Source organism: Periophthalmus magnuspinnatus, chromosome 8, assembly GCF_009829125.3.
Source record: "Periophthalmus magnuspinnatus isolate fPerMag1 chromosome 8, fPerMag1.2.pri, whole genome shotgun sequence".
Lineage (NCBI taxonomy): Eukaryota > Metazoa > Chordata > Actinopteri > Gobiiformes > Gobiidae > Periophthalmus > Periophthalmus magnuspinnatus.
Window position 1 is genome coordinate 14,690,081 of NC_047133.1, and position 17,422 is coordinate 14,707,502.

General features: G+C 42.1%; 1 protein-coding gene across 1 annotated transcript in view; it reads right to left on the reverse strand.

Moving 5' to 3' along the window:
• Positions 1-17,422, reverse strand: part of LOC117374997 (potassium voltage-gated channel subfamily C member 1-like) — a 64,695-nt gene that overhangs the window by 24,147 nt on the left and 23,126 nt on the right. The window contains exons 2-4 of the mRNA XM_033971247.2: positions 12,840-12,971; positions 9,155-10,016; positions 4,568-4,774 (exon numbers count right to left, since the gene is read on the reverse strand). Coding sequence (XP_033827138.1) covers positions 4,568-4,774; positions 9,155-10,016; positions 12,840-12,971 — 1,201 coding nt within the window. The remainder of the gene's footprint in view (positions 1-4,567; positions 4,775-9,154; positions 10,017-12,839; positions 12,972-17,422) is intronic.

Sequence of the window (17,422 nt, forward strand, 5' to 3'; positions counted from 1 at the left end):
GATCTGAAATGTAACTTGGCTAGGTGGCTAGTTTATGGGTGGCTTTAGTTTATGGTGGACTAGTTTAATGCCGTACTGTAGAACATTCCAGGCGAAACTATAACATCTGAAAACTGGTGGTCAAACACGAGGACAAAATGATGAATAGTTCAGGGAAACCAGGGGACTAAAGTTCTTGAGAGCTTCTAATTTGTTAAATGAACTATATTTTCTTCATTTCTGGTTTTACACACTGGCTACTTCAAATGCAGTACATGTAAAAATCCATACTGCGGCATTTTGAACATACTCAGGTATAAAGGTCAAGGGTCAACACATGGCGCTGGGGTTATTGGGTCATAGTGCTGTAAAATGAGGCAGGCTGTGGTTTAGCAAAACATGGAGATGAGTGAGTTATTATTAACAAATGAAAAATCAGAAAGCGGGTGAATACACGATGGAGTCAGCGCATGTCCGTTCATGTGTCAGCTGGAACATGGAAGAGGTCGTGTCAGGACAGAGCGCAGGGATTCCTGTAACTATTTTCTGAAACAGTTTTGTGCAAAATGGCTTAATGTCTGCACAGTGTGAAGTGGAGGATCTGCTGATGCGACCCCTGAGGAGGAAAGCCAAAGAGAAAGAGAGAGAGAGCAAAGACGAGAGTAGGACAGGAGGAGAGGAAGAGGGCTGGGGAACGTAATGAGGAGGTCTGCGGCAGCCTCTGCAGTAACGCTGCAGCACAGGGTGATACGGAGGGGTACAGAGGAGGGAGAGAGAAGGGTACAGAGGAGAGAGGGAGAGGAAGAGGAGGGAGAGAGAAGGGTACAGAGGACAGAGGGAGGGCAGAGGAGGGAGAGAGAGGGGTACAGAGGAGAGAGAGAAGGGTACAGAGGAGAGAGGGAGAGGAAGAGGAGGAACAGAGAAGGGTACAGAGGAGAGAGGGAGGACAGAGGAGGGAGAGAAGGTTACAGAGGAGAGAGGGAGAGGAAGAGGAGGGAGAGAGAAGGGTACAGAGGAGAGAGGGAGGACAGAGGAGGGAGAGAAGGTTACAGAGGAGAGAGGGAGAGGAAGAGGAGGGAGAGAGAAGGGTACAGAGGAGAGAGGGAGAGGAAGAGGAGGGAGAGAGAAGGGTACAGAGGACAGAGGGAGGGCAGAGGAGGGAGAGAGAGGGGTACAGAGGAGAGAGAGAAGGGTACAGAGGAGAGAGGGAGAGGAAGAGGAGGAACAGAGAAGGGTACAGAGGAGAGAGGGAGGACAGAGGAGGGAGAGAAGGTTACAGAGGAGAGAGGGAGAGGAAGAGGAGGGAGAGAGAAGGGTACAGAGGAGAGAGGGAGGACAGAGGAGGGAGAGAGAAGGGTACAGAGGAGAGAGGGAGAGGAAGAGGAGGGAGAGAGAAGGGTACAGAGGACAGAGGGAGGACAGAGGAGGGAGAGAGAGGGGTACAGAGGAGAGAGGGAGGACAGAGGAGGGAGAGAGAAGGGTACAGAAGAGAGAGGAAGAGGAAGAGGAGGGAGAGAGAAGGGTACAGAGGAGAGAGGGAGAGGAAGAGGAGGGAGAGAGAAGGGTACAGAGGAGAGAGGGAGGACAGAGGAGGGAGAGAGAAGGGTACAGAAGAGAGAGGAAGAGGAAGATGAGGGAGAGAAGGGTACAGAGGAGAGAGGGAGAGGAAGAGGAGGGAGAGAGAAGGGTACAGAGGACAGAGGGAGGACAGAGGGAGGACAGAGGAGGGAGAGAGAGGGGTACAGAAGAGAGAGGGAGGACAGAGGAGGGAGAGAGAAGAGTACAGAGGAGAGAGGGAGAGGAACAGGAGGGAGAGAGAAGGGTACAGAGGAGAGAGAGAGGACAGTAGAGGGAGCGAGAGGGGAAGAGGACGGATAGAGGGGGATAGAAGAGAGACAGGGTACAGAGGAGGGAGAGAGAAGTGTACAGAGGAGAGAGGGAGAGGAAAGTGGAGGGAGAGATAGGGGAAGAGGAGGGATAGAGGAGAGACAGGAGTACAGAGGAGGGAGAGAGGATAGTGGAGGGAGAGAGAGGGAAAGAGGAGGGATGGGGGGTAGAGGAGAGACAGGAGCATAGAGGAGGGAGAGAGGAAAGAGAGCGGTACAGAGGAAGGACAGAGGGGGCAGAGGAGGGAGAGAGAAGGGTACAGAGGAGAGAGGGAGGACAGAGGAGGGAGAGAGAGGGGAAGAGGGGGCAGAGCAGAGTAGGAATAGAGAAGGACAGAAAGGTACAGAGATGGGAAAGAGAGGGATGAGAGAGAACACAGGGACAGAGGGGGACAGAGATGGCGCATTAAGGAAGAGGAAGGACAGAATGGTACAGATGAGGTGAGGGAAGAGATAGGGACAGAGGAGGTACAGAGGAGGAACATAGAGGATATAGAAGAGGGAAAGAGGAGGACAGAGAGGTACAGAGGAGGGAAAGAGTTATAGAGGAGGGACAGAGCGGGACAGGCGAGGGACAGGTGAAGGAAAGTGAGGGAAGAGACAGGGACAGAAGAAGTACAGAAGAGGGACAGAGGAGGTACAGAGGAGGTACAGAGGAGGGACACGGGAGGGACAGAGAAATAGAGAACATAGTACAGGACAGAAAGGACTGATGCCTGATTCACACTGAACAGGTTCGATGTGACATTCAAAACAGAAATCCTTGGTGTGAATGAGACGTACGGTTGGAAGAGCTCGTCATGTGGTATTTGAGTTCACAAATATCAGATGTTTCATGACACAGTGATATTTGAGGGTCAGTGGCAGGAGTTAGATGGCTGCGTGGACGAGGAATAACTAAGTCTGGAAGTGCGTCTGCGTGTGTATTACCTCCTCAAGTGCTGCGCGGTCACTGTCTCATCGGGTCTTACACTGATGCTAGTTAAGATTTTAGCTCATTACATTGGTATAGTTACAATCAAAGCTTCCTGTTTAATTTAAATTTCACAAAAGAAGCAACTTACAAAGGTGTTCGCACCATTTGATTGGAATGTCAACTGGGAAAATGAAACCAACAACCCAGAGTCTCAAAATACAAAATGGCTCCTCTTGAATGTTCAAAATAATAACTAAAAAAAAAAAAAAAAGAAGAAAGAATAGCACTTTAAATTTTCCTACAAGTCAACTGGAACTGTCCTCTATCTGAGAACACGATCCTGCGGGGTGTGTAAACCTCGCTTTGCCTGGAATGTTCCACAGTATCACTTAAAGCTTTAAACTCAAGCATGTATTTGAATATTGTATTTTTATAGCTTAAATAAGTCCAAACTTGGCCTGTGCTGCTTGTTTCCATTGAGATTAAAAGGCCCATATTACACACATTTCTGATCTACCTGCAAGTTTGTTTTGTTTCAGTCCTGGAATTTCCAATCTCAGCTAAACAAAAGGTAAAAGTTAGGTGACAACTTGAAAACTATTGCTTCATGACATCACCAGGTGGGACAGAGCATTTTGAGCTTTGGTGATGTAAACAGACTGATAATAAAGTGTTACTCAATCATGTGCGAATGAAACAAAACACAACTCCAGGTCTGTTTTCGATGAGGTAACAACATTATAACATGATTTAAAGCTTGCAAGGGTCAATTTTGAGTAATATAGGACCTTTAAGAGTTAAATATATTCTTCTGAACATTCTCCATGGACATAGACAAGTTCTGTTCATGTTCCACAGCTTTTAGTGTGGGGTAAAACTGTTTATTAATACGTGCTAACAAGGTGTCAAGCATAAGAAACAGTAAGCATGATGTCACGTACGATATTCATTTAATAAAAATTATATTGTTTTATGGAGCTCAACAGTCTCGCTCACTTCAAAGACCACTTTCCATTCATTTTTCTCAAAGACTTTTCGATAAATTTAAATGTTAAGAGTTCAAAGGCATCGCAGAGGCTAAGTTCAGAGTGCACACAAAACGCAAGATTCGGAAAAATGTTTTAATGAATAACTTAATGGTTTATACATAAAATGACAAGTCCTGTGGTCATTAGATACCACAGGGCAGATTAGACCTGAGCTTTCAAAGTTTTCAAATTTATTTATGGTTTTTTCAGAATGACTATGGGAAAAATGGATGAGAACTTTACTTCCAAAAGCGGGGCGTGGGTGGTCACTGTTGAGCTCTGTTATTGAGGCAGGTTAAGTAAATGTCTGCTGTGATTAATTAAGTGTCCCAACTTTTTTGTGCAGTTGAATTAGAATACAATTTTTTCTCCTATTCTCAAACGATATTGAAAGAAGCCATTACAGATTGATATTCTAGAGCTAAACTATCAGCACTGTTCCCAGTTTTGCCATATTTTGCATGATTGCCTCATCCTCAAAGTCATTTAGTTTGGCATGGGATATTTGTGTTAAACATCAACTGGGTTTTATCTTATCTCAACAGTCTTTCATTGAGAAAAAAAAGTTTTTAGTTTTTTTTTTCTGCAAAGCACTAGGCATCAGTATAGGACCGTCCCAGAGACCAGTGACACATGTTCCTGTCCATGTCGTGTGCATGTGTGCCTGATGCCCTTCCTTCAGCTCCATGCATGCAGAGAGCCCACGCTGCTGTCACTCCAGAGCCCCCCTCCTGGTGCTGCTGCCTGAGGGGACATACCTTTGCGGACGTTGCCATCAGTGGTGCGCTGGAACTCTCCGGCGCTAAGCAGGAAGCAGGCGCGGTCGTGGGGGTAGCGCTCGCGGCTGGTGTTGGAGCCCAGGCCCCCGGTGGCGGGACTGCGCTCGTCCCCTAACACTTGGTCGATGGTGGGACAGTCCTCGTTAGCTAGAGCAGCGTTAGCCGCATCCCCGTTCTGTTTGGAGTCTGTGAGAGACAAGAGAGAAGTTGTAAGGACTGAGTGGAAGTTTTGTTTTTCTGACAAATGTTTAGGACTTAAAGAGGTGCAACAGATTTTTCGCCGTGTGATGAATTCTGTTTTGTTTTACCTCTGTACAGACATAGTAGAGCAGCTGTTAGGGTCAAAATCAGACCACTGTGTGTTGTCTGTATCTAAATATAGAGTGTTTTAATCCTTTGCACATCAAGAAGTTTGCTAGCATGCTAGACTGCGACATTGGGAAAAGCAATTATGAACTCTTCCTAGTGAATAATTAGGATCAGATTAGGAAAGTGAGGAATGCATTTGGAACAGGGTTGTCAGAAGTATTGAAAATCAGTAACAGACTCATTTATACAGTAACTAATACTGAAACTAGAGCCAGTATCAATTCTAAAAAAGTCACAGCATAGAAACGAACCTTTCCTGAATATCTTTAAAACGATCTTGAGCTGTATCAGAACAACTATAAGACACATAGACTAGTAAACACCCATGGACCACTATGGAACGTACTGGACGACTGAGGAATTACACAGATATAAGGCCACATGGGAATAGAAAAGAAAGTACTATGATTTAACATTCTACTGTTTAAATAAAGAGTTATCTTTTATTATTATCATGGTATCGGAATCAATATTAAGCAGTATTTAAAGTGTGTGTTAGCATGCTTGTTGTTGTTAGCTTTACCATGACAGAAAAACTCTTATAAACTCAATCCAGTGAATAATTTTGAATGAATTAGGAAAAGTGAGGAAATCAACCACTGCAAACTGTTCAATATAAACTAGTTCTGTTTTGAACATTTCTGAAGACAGTAAAAATCTGATACAGTGATGTGTCTAACTAACACACACTAATTAGCAATCTGGGGAATACATGGACTTCAGTATGTTTTATGTCACACTGCTGATGTGCACAGAAGCTAAAATAATAACTTAACCATTATAACAAAACAACAATTAATAATTATAAATTTGGTTACATATTATAACTACACCATATTTAGTCTGTTCATAAAGAATGAACAGTCTTAATTCGGTGCTCAGTGGTTCACACACTTATCCACCAAACTGAAGGTCACAGTTCAAGTTCTGTTGTTGTGTCCTTTGGCAAGACACTTCACCCATGTTGCCTAGTGTAAATGTAGTGTGTGTGTGAATGTTGGCAGTGACAGAGGGGCCGATGGCATAGATCGGCAGCTTCACTTCCGTTACTCTGTCCCAGGGCAGCTGTAGTATGGAGTTAGGGTTACAGTGTCAATAAAGTTGCTACTAAGCCTGAATTAAGCCATTTGTTAATTAAGAATCAAGTCATTCTTCATGCTTTATTAAGGCTAATTTGTATGTTGATATTAAAAAGTATTACCAGATATTTTAATACTTTTATATTGTTCAAAGACCCTGGACAGCACGTAGCTACATAAATGTATGGATTTTGTGGTTAGAGGCCATTGGCGGTCCTTACCACAATGAAACCACTTGCCCACAGAAGTAGTGTCTATAAAATATGAATGAATGAAGTGGCAAAGTGAGTGATGTGATTGGAGGGCTGTAAGCTGATAGCCTCTGTGGGGCTGCCCAGCGCACTACATAAACACACACACGCACGCCCACACGCACACTCCTGTTGAGAAGCTGGAAGTCACTGGTGCAAAAGACTTAACACTGTATTCATGGGTTTCAGCTTTCTGTTATGCAACATTTTGAGGACTTTTTCCCTTTCGAAAAAGAAAATATTTATATATCGACAGTATAACAGATATGAACGCATAATGGGGTTAGTGTTAAGAAACAGTGTGTACAATATCTGTGAATCAGAACGTCCATATTTCCACAGTAAGATGCATTCTCGCGATAGTTGTGAATTCACAGACTCACAAGAATCCATCTGGCCCTGCTCCCACTGGTGCGACTGTCCGATTAAACAGAGGCAACTTCAAGAGTCAGACCAATCACAGAGCAGCGTTGTGCTTTGGGTGAAAGTCAAAGGTGAAGCTCCCCAAACGAACAAAAACAAACATGGCGACGCCAACAGATGTACTTGTCGTTGGGCCTATTTTCACAAAATTATTATCTGGTTTGTAAAAAAAACGTGCAGAGGGAAGAGCTTTGTGCATTTGTGGAGGGAAAGATGTCTGTGTTTTTCTCTCAACTGCATTTACTTTAGCTTTTAACTTTTTAAGTTTGCTTTCTTGGCTTGTACTGCTATTGTGACAAATTGCCCCATTCATAATTTTCTGCCTTTTTCCAGTCATGTATATTTATTATTTATTTTTACATTTCTATACATATGTTTATTATGTCCATTTGAAGATAGTAACTAGCACTATTATATAGCAGCTGCACTGTTGTTTTGATCTAATTGTAGCCAAGAACATGCTCATTTACTCCAACTCCATATGCAACATATATTGCATTTAGTTTAAACAAAAATGTATATTTTAAAATGTATTCCACTGCTTTATGAACTGTCAGATATTTTCCCTGAACATTGCGCTTGTAAATGATCTGGTATGGTGCTTAGTTACATTTACTTTCAACTGTTCAGAACTTCGATGATGAGTTAAGATATCTTTGTTGACTAGTAAAAAGCTAAGCAAAAATAAATGAAGTTCTGATTTCTTCCATTTAGCTTTTATTTGATTTCGGTCTGCAAAACTACAACATTGCCAGAATAATGACACAATATGTTAGCCAACAACTCCGCACTGAAGACTTAGTTTGTGTATGCGTATGCCATGTTCCAACAGTGTGTTTAGACGTGCAGTGGTGGCGTGTCCGTACGGTCTCTTGATGGACATGTCGATTAGCCGTGTGGAGAGTGTCAAGGCCAACCTGCGGGCTGACGGAGCACACTCCCAATCTGCTTTTTTCAGCTATTTTGTGCCTTGCAAATCTGAGTCTATTTTATTGCACACACTCCAAAAAGAACACAAACATCAGCAGGTTATTTACAGCCCCCCTCACTGCACCGGGCTGCACATGCTCATATCTGCTCCCTCTTTCAGCAAAGGCTAAAGGGGAAAACATCCAAAGATTTATGGAACTACTCTGGGACTCTGCTGTGAGTGCATTTCTTCTCCTTTTCGCAAGTAGAAGTGTTAAATGATCACCCGTTGTGTTTGCTGAATGTCTCCTCACTCTCCACTCTGAAGGCTTAAAGTTCGATTAAACACATAAAATCCTCCTAAAAGTATATTTCAAATAGAGCTGCTGGGGTTGGTCTGACAGGTATCAACACGTCAAACTCCACCCCTGCAGCCAGGAGTTTGTAATCAGAAAACACCTGGCTATAATCAGGCCAGTCCTGTGTGATGTCAATTGCAGAGGCCAATGAAGGCAGCATAAACTTAGATTTAAGAGTTTTTGACCAGAAAGCTGAAAATTGACCTAGTTTGCATTAAGGTTGGCAAAAATGGAACAGTAGGACATTTTTCTACTGATTGTTGTTTTGCTACTTCAAGAACAGTAAGAACCTGCTACATTTGATACAGTGGGTTCTAGTTTCTCCATCAACTAATATGAACAGTAGACCTCCAGCCAGGTACTCCTGACCTGACCATGAACCTAGCTCAAGATGTGTAGAGCAGGCCCCATGTTCTCAACTCCTAACAGGTCAAAAGCAGAAGGTCATTTTCATAAGAGAACATCCCTTAGCAGCTTTATTGGGAATTATTCTTGGAAAATGTTGGATTTGTGGTGCTAAATATGACAGATCTTACAAGGCCATTTAAAAATTTATTGTGATTTTGGCATTAGTAAGACATTTTGGAATCAATAACTCCTGATTGGTTACATAATATAAAAGGTGTTCAAGGTGCCTTTCAACCCATAGCAGCCTATCAGATTGTTGTGGACATATAATTATATAAGTATCATATCAATCGCAAACCCGGGAGAAAGAGACGCTAGGATTTACTAAACGTTTGTGAACAAAAGTTGTGCACATGCCTGATGATTCATGCATGTGAGTAGGCCTAGTGATGTGCCAAAGAGTCTGTGAGAGCGAGGAACAAGCTCCTGTCATAGATTGAAAACTGTGTCCCCCCAATTTAAGGGTTTAGTAGTTTTTGTTTATGGTGTCAATAATCACAACAACATTAAAATTGTAAAAAAAAATCTTATGACAATAACAGTGACTCTTAATTTTGATATTGTGACATCCATAGTGAAAAAGGTCTCAAAGAAGGTCATCAGGACTAGGTTTAAGATGAAGAAGTTTCAGATCTATTGGATGAGAGCTTAAAGGTCAAAGGTAGATGGCCACCTTTGTCGCTATAGAACTTTACTGGATGAATGTTTGCTTACATAATCATTGCACCATGAGTTGATTATGAGTTCCGTCATTGGTCAGAAGCTCACCTGCCCTGTTGATCTCGATGATCTCCTCTTGGGCCAGTGGACAGTCTCCAGTCCCCATCATGCTCCCGGAGCCCACCATGCCAGGCCCCAGCACATTACCCATGAGCCTGTGGGGTGAGGCAGTTGCCATGGCTAGGGCATCGGGCTTGCAGTAGTTGGGGCTCCCTGGCTGCGGTGCACGTGGGATATGCTTGTTCCTCTTCTTAGGGAGCTTCTGCTTGGCCATGGCCAGTGAGTAGTACATGCCGAAGTTGTTGACGATGACAGGAACAGGCATGGCGATGGTGAGCACGCCAGCCAAAGCGCACAGAGCCCCCACCAGCATCCCCGACCACGTCACCGGGTACATGTCCCCATACCCCAGCGTCGTCATAGTGACCACGGCCCACCAGAAACCTATGGGGATGTTCTTGAAGTTGGTGTGGGCGGCCGCTGTGGGGTCTTCCGGGTCGGCTCCGATGCGCTCAGCATAGTAGATCATGGTGGCGAAGATGAGCACACCCAGAGCCAAGAAGATAATGAGCAGGAGGAACTCGTTGGTGCTCGCCCGTAAGGTGTGCCCGAGCACCCGCAGCCCCACGAAGTGTCGGGTGAGTTTGAAGATCCGGAGAATACGCACAAATCGCACCACGCGCAGGAAGCTGAGCACGTCTTTGGCGGTTTTGGAGGACAAGCCGCTCAGAGCCACCTCCAGGTAGAAGGGCACAATGGCCACAAAGTCTATGATGTTGAGTGCGCTGCGGAAAAACTCAGCCTTGTCCGGGCAGAAGACCACACGAGCCATCACCTCTATGGTGAACCAGATCACGCACACACCCTCCACATACGTGAGCCAGCCGTCAGTCACCACTTCATACACGATCTGGAAAACACAGCATGGACATTCAAAGGGTTGATCAAGGCTTTTTAAACTGACACAAGTTGACATATAGAAGGATTGTTGTACCATCACAATGTCAGAAAAAAAGAGCTATATTGCTAAAATATAAAAATGGGCTGGTTTTGGATTATGATTAGGACTTCACACAGGAATACTTTTACCTAGGGACCTTGGATAAATTGTAATAATTATGAATGTCATCTGTGCTAGTCCCATGCAAATCATCCATGTTTGTAAAAATGTCTGTAAAAAGTCCTTTGAATTTTAGCTACTGTAATTTTGCAAACTCAAAAGTCCCCTGGTAAGTCTAGTGTCTGTAAATTAATAATAATTATATTATTTTGCCACAGACCATACTCTAATCTAGTTATTGATTTTTTTACAATTAAAAAAGTATAAAACAAACTGCAGTAAAGATGAAAAGTTTGGGTGCTTTTGATGCAAAGTTTATAAAGTTTGGTCGAGGGGCCGTATCAGTGTGAATGGAGTAAGAGGCTGCAGCTGTTTCCCTTCACATCTTTTCACATGGATGTCATTCTGATCACTGATTGTATCAACGTGTACAGAACTGTGTTTGACGCTACAGTTGCTACAGTTCCATCATGCTAAAAATAAACTTAAAATAGAAGCAACGTTGGCAACAAGATGAATTAAAAGATTCTTGTCTTGTTTTGGTGTGTTTATTAGTCTGCTGTTTCTGAAAAAAGTCTGTAAAAAGAGGTAGATTACTGATAATGCACACAAAAAATACAGATATCAAGTGTTAATTTCAGTTTTTTTGGATGTCCCTAGATAAAACTAATCCTGTGCAAACACGGCTTAAGATACATCTAGGGAAATTGCAGTGTTGCCACAGAAAAGTACAAGGTAGGGCATTAATAATAATAATTTAAAAAAAACATCTGTGTTGTTTTCTTGTGTAACAACCCATAATAACCATAACACCATTAGTTACCATGTTTATCATCCTGTTGCTCTGCTTTTACTGTGCTATAAAGTATATTGTATCTCTTTTAGAATCTTATTGGTTGATATTGTTGATATTCAACATTATGGCATTTCACTTGTCTGCCTCCATAGAGACAAGCAGGTGATGCCATAAGAAAAGTCACATAGTGCACCTTTAAGCTTGGGAGTATTAATTCAGGTGAACAGTTCCATCTAATTAATCTGTTTCTTTCTGATTGTTCACACCTGTGCAGGTTTCAACAAGGAGAGTTATGCATAAAATGGCAAACTAATGTGGCCAAAATAAAAATTATAGAGGGAATTAAAGTTATTCTGAAATCCAGTTGGATTAAACCTAAAAGGACTCTCTGATCTGAATGGTCACTAACTGAACCCCAGCACCTGTAGCCAATCATGACTCAGTGCTCAGGGCAATCCACGTTCAGTTGTGATTGTATTTCCATGTATGCACAGGCTAACACGTCCTTTTTCATAGTACTTTGTTTTCCCAATACAACAGTTACTCTAAAAACCCACTGATTAACTAGCACAGGTGTCTGATCAGATTTCTCTTGTGCTGTAAACGCACACCAAAATCAAATTATTAAGTTATCTGATTTCTCTAGTTATCTGCAAATGTACCACGTGTTAACCCTGTAGATGACTAAAGAAACTGGCAGCACCAAGTTAAATTACAGAAATCCCGCATCTCAATGTATCTGACCCACTCACAAGAGTACAGCTGCTCGGGACTTCATGGAAAAAGCACTTATTTTTTCGGAAAGAAGTACTAGGAAACAATGTATTTATATTAGGGTTGGGCACGTTAACGTGTTTTATCGAGTTAACTCAAAAATATTACGTGCCATTAATTAGCCTAGTTTGTCACGCTTTATTACAGGTCACATGTATCAGTCAAAAACACAGGATCAAAGAGCCCCACTCTGGTCTGTGAGGACATGAGGAAGAGTGCTCTGCTGTACAGAGACCTCAACAGAGATGAGTTTTTAAATAATTCAGAAAGAGTTAGTGACCAGGAGAAACGAAAACATAAACCAAGCGCTCTATCAGTGGCAGTTTACCACACGTGTCAATCAGGTTTACTTTGAAAACTACAACGATATTAAAATCCCATATGTTTAGTAACCAGTGAGCTGGTTTGAAATAGGACTGCACCGGAACTGAACCAGGTCTAAACGAAGACTTAATAAGAGGACTGACCTTTACCAGACCTGAATCAGGACTAAAGCTAAGCCCGGACTCTAGCAGCCTCCTGTTAGGCTCATAGTGAACAGAAGGACGCAGCAGACCACACAGGAAAAAGCATGTTTAGCTTCAAAAGGTTAAATGACATTCCAATCCTGCATTTTAATTTAGACATCTGTAGACACTTTCACTTTTATTTGGACATTTTCAAATAACTTGGTCTCAGATACATAGAAAAATCCTATCCAAGTCAAACCAGCACAATTCTGGGTGAATATGACAATATATTTAAGCCTAAAATATCAAATAAAGAGCTATTTAGGAGCCAAAAAACAAACAAAACAGAAACGCTATTATATTTTTTTGTTGTTGTTGTTGTTTTTTGCGATTAATCACATGCTTGAATTGTGATTTATCACAGCAAAAAAATATAGTTGCTGCCCAGCTCTAATTTATATAAAGACAGATTAAACTAGTGAATTGATGTCTCATATAAATCTTAATCCTAAAAATCTGAAAATAACTGGTCGACTAATACAAAGTTTGGTTGATTAAGACACCATCGACCGATTACTCGCCTTAACAACTAAAGCTCTACAGCCCTATCAGTGTTATATACTTTGATTACTCTACAAAGAAGAGAGCTGGTACCTCCTCGCGGGTCACGTTCCCCACTGTCACGTTCTCCGTCTTGTTGTAGATGGTGTTGAAGGCTTCGTGTGTCTCCAGGCAGAAGGTGGAGATTGAGAGGAGGATGAAAAAGAGCGAACCAAAGGCCACATACTGCAAACAGAGAAAGAAAAACAAAAAAAACAATTGTTAGTATGCAACTTTTCAAACACTAGAGCTGTGAGATTAAAGAGTTTATATTGCACTGCTTTTTAATCTATGTTTCCCCAAAAACATACCTGGAGTTGTGTTTTAATTCATTCACACGTGTTTAACACAGTTCTTCTCTCAAACAGAATCCACTCTGTTCCACCTTGTGATGTCATGTGGTAATACAGGAAGTGCTGCACTGTGTTTTTAAACTCCATACAGCTTGACTACAATCATTTGGATTATTGCAGCACTGGAATTGCCGATCTCTACTATAGTAAAGAAGGAGCTGTTAACTTGCAAACCATTTCATGACATCACAAGGGGAACGGAGCATTTTGAGCTTTGGAGATTTAGACAGGTTAATGATAAAAGGTTACTCAAACATGTGTGAATGAAACAAAACAACTCCAGGTGTGTTTTTAACAAAAAATCTTCAAAAAAAAAGTAATTATATAATTCCACATCTTCGTTATTATCACACTGATAATTGTGCGAGGCCACGCTTCATCTACCTCTGGAGCAGGCGGAGTTTTTCAGAAGTGACACTGAGGATCAAGAATTCAATGGATTTAGTGATTTGGAGTGAGATTGAGAGTAAACTTGTTAGCTTGTTTTTTATGCTTTAGTTTTCTGATTAACTGTTAATATCTTACATAAACATACCAGTGACGCAGTGAGTGAATTCTGGAGGTTCTTTCACATGAGGCTATACTGAGAATGAGACAAACATGTACGTGTACTGTATCTGCAGGAAAAGGATCTAACAACAAAGGTTCAGTTGGGACAGTACTTCCTATTTTAAACTAGTAAAATCACAGGCTACGTACTGCTCCTTTAAGTATTTAGGATTGCTGTTTTTGCATTAGACTCTCGGATTTGCTGTATGGAGCTAAACTCAAATAAGAAAATCATACAAATGATACAGAAAACGAAAGTACAACACTTATAAATGATGTGTTGTAATGTTGAGTAGCGGTGTCACATTTGTATCTTATTGTGTGGTCTTCAAAATGGTGGCATGTTGTATTATTATGGAAACATGTTTTTTTCTTCTAGTTTCAAGATAAATTACATACACCATATTAATTCTAGGCGGTATTAACTGCTAACAAACAACATTTTCAAAACCAAAGTAACACGATGATCTAAATGTTACTTGTGTTACTGTTTTGAAAATGCTATATTCACCAAAGACACTGTACTGAACTGTTTCAATAGTCACCGTCAGAGCGATATCACAACACAATCAACACACATCCTGCTAATGAAACTACTGCACATGACATCAGGTTTGCAAAGTTGTAGTGTAATGTTTTCTATCACGCTGTATAACTGTAAGGAAGGTTCAACTAGTGCCCCAGAGAGATCCCTAGATTACTTAAACATGTATGGATGACATGGTTTGATGAGGGAACAACATTATAACATGGTAGTAATCTCAAAACGTCGATTTTGCGTAATTCCTTGTCTTTAAGAATTAAAATATCAGAAGAATCATCCATTTATCTGAAGACTGCCGGTGTGTCGAGACAGACCCCCTCTGCACACACAGCACACACTGGCACACTGAGGAGTAGAGTCGTGTCGTGTATATCACTGGGAGGCAGAAATATCCAAACTACGGTATCACCCCTCAGGCTAACTTCTTGTGAGTTTCAAATGCTACTACTTTTTGTGACTGTTGGCCGTATTTGTCAGGACAGTTAAGTGTGAGACGAAGGAGAGAGTGCAGAAATGTCACAACCGATGTAACGATGGACAAGGGAGACGTGCAGCGCTGAGTTTGTGCTACAACCAAACCACTAGGCCACGAGGCAGCACTGACAAAAAAGAGGGGGAGTTTTACTGCTATGGGGTATTAACTGTAACACATAACATATTTAGATCAGTGCGTTACCTTTTACTCTTTTGAAATTGGAATATTTGCTGAAAACAATGTATTACTAACTCAACTACTGCACATCGCATCAGGTTTGTCAAGTTACTGTGTACAATTTTGTATCGTGTTTTTGTATATTTATGGATCATTGTCTTGTGGGAGCACAGGTGACGTAGGCTTGTGGGCGGAGCTTTGTACAGGCTCGCACTGCTAACCATAAGGAGGGTTTCAACAAGGCCCGGGAGAGATCGCTAAAATACTCAAACACGCAAAGATGACATTTAAAACCTCTTCAGGCACGTTTTTGTTGAGGAAACAATGCTATAACACGGAGAAAGTTCCAAAAAATCGATTTGGCGTAATACCCCTTTTTTAAGAATGGTTGATGTCACCTTTTTGGTTTGGCAAAAAGGACTGGGCTATAAAAATCCATTTGATAATATGCTGCTGTTTCTTTTTTAAGACCCTTCCTCCTATTGGTCAGCCTCTGTTATGCTCTGAGTGACAGGTGGAGTTAGTCAATCCCAGTGAAGTGTGAGCTCTGTGAAGAAGCAGATGGCTTTAGTTACTTTAAAATGACAGCTACAACTGTAAACTCTGCTCAAGAAATTGTGATTTATTTTTTTTTTACATGGAATATTGTTCAGCTCTATATAAAATAAATAAATAAATAAATAAATAAATAAATAAACAAACAAACAAACAAACAAATAATACATGATTAGTCTTATATATAGTGCTTTTCTAAACGCTCAGAGTCGCTTTACAGTTTTTGTCTTCTTTTGACAGAAGTGAGGCTGCCAATTTGCTCCATCCAACCACCATCATTCATTCATACACACCACATTCACACATGTTTAAGATGAGTGAAGTGTCTTGCTTAATGACACAATGATCATATACACAAGCAAAATTATTCTGAGCTGATATTTAGGGTCTTGTACACACACCACATCAAAGTAAGAGTCTAATTTGAGACAAATCCTGGGACTAATCCTGGACTAGGTCAGGACTAATCCATGACAAGATCTTCGTCAGGTCTAAAAACATAAAACTGAGTTACGTAGTACCAAAATGGTTCATCTTAGAGATCAGGAGTCTAACCCACAACCTTCTCACGGAGAGGAGGAGATAGGATAACCACTCTGCCACAACAACACCAGCTAAATCTTTCAGCACTCCACCCCCCACCCCCTTTTCCCCTTTCCTTTGCACGTGCTCAGTAGATCCTTGCAGCCTTTCCGCATAAAAGCTGAGTTGCGCGGGGAAGGGGGGAAGGGGGGGGGGGGGGGGCTTGGGGGTGCAGAGAGAGATGGGTGGGGGTAGGGTGCTACCGCTGCAGAGGAGCCTATTACGCATACGTGAATGCCGTAAAAAAATAACGGTGAGCATGACACGGTCCGTAAAGCCGCCATCTCCTAGCCAACCTCGGCAAAGCACGGATAATCATTGATCCTCTGCTTAGAAATATGTGAAGAAGGGAGAGAGAGAGGAAGGGAGGGAAGGAGGGAAAGAGAAACCCACCACCACCACCACTGTACACACACACACACACACACACACACACACACACACACGCCTGGCTTTTACATTGAGCATCCATCACCCCCTTCCCCCCTCGACCATATATCGGTGCCTCGCTCGTATCAATCCAGCACTCAGGATATTGGGTTTATTAGCGGTGCATTCCTCCACTCTGGTAGGGGGACCTCGATAGGAGAAAGGTGCCCCCTACCTGCAGCGGTGGGATTTGAGGACTGGTGCGTTATTTGGAACACACAGAATACTACAAACACAGTAGAATATGGGATGCAGTTTAAGGATGCAGCCTTATACATGCCATATTTATCATATTTTTAGCCTGTGCTCTTACTGTCTCACAATCACAGCTGAACATGTGTTGCCAGTGCCTTAACCTGCAGACAGGACTCGTACAAGTGGTTCTCATTCTCAGTATAGGGACAGGACATGTCTTATTATAACATAAACAACTTGACCATCATTTCATAGTTGAACATATTTACCTCATATCTGGAGACACTTACACACTGTTTTTAAGCTGTAATTCAATATTATTTATCCTGTTTCTAATGACACAACAAAAACAAGTCTAGTGGTTTGTAGACCTAAACTTGAAACGGTGTGATTTCTGAGGCTCAGGGAAAATGGACTTTGGACATTGCTATGAAACAAGGGTGAATGAAGCAAAATGTCCTTTAACTAAACACGATTGTCCTGGATTTAAAAGAGTAAAGGGCAGCGATGCATGTTCTGGTGTCTGCTCGTCTACATCTGCTGTGTGTGTGTGTGTATGTGAGACCAGAGCTCCACAGAGACCCTTGAATCCCTCGTCTTATTATCCTCATTACGCTGCTCTAATTGGACGAGACTAAAAGGAGCTGTCCTCGATACGTGTGTCCCAAAGACACATTTAGGTATGGACACATGGAGGTATGAGGAACAGTGCGATTGGTCCGACAAGTATTCACACTTCAAACTCCGCCCCTGCAGCCAGGTGTTTGTGATCAGAAGC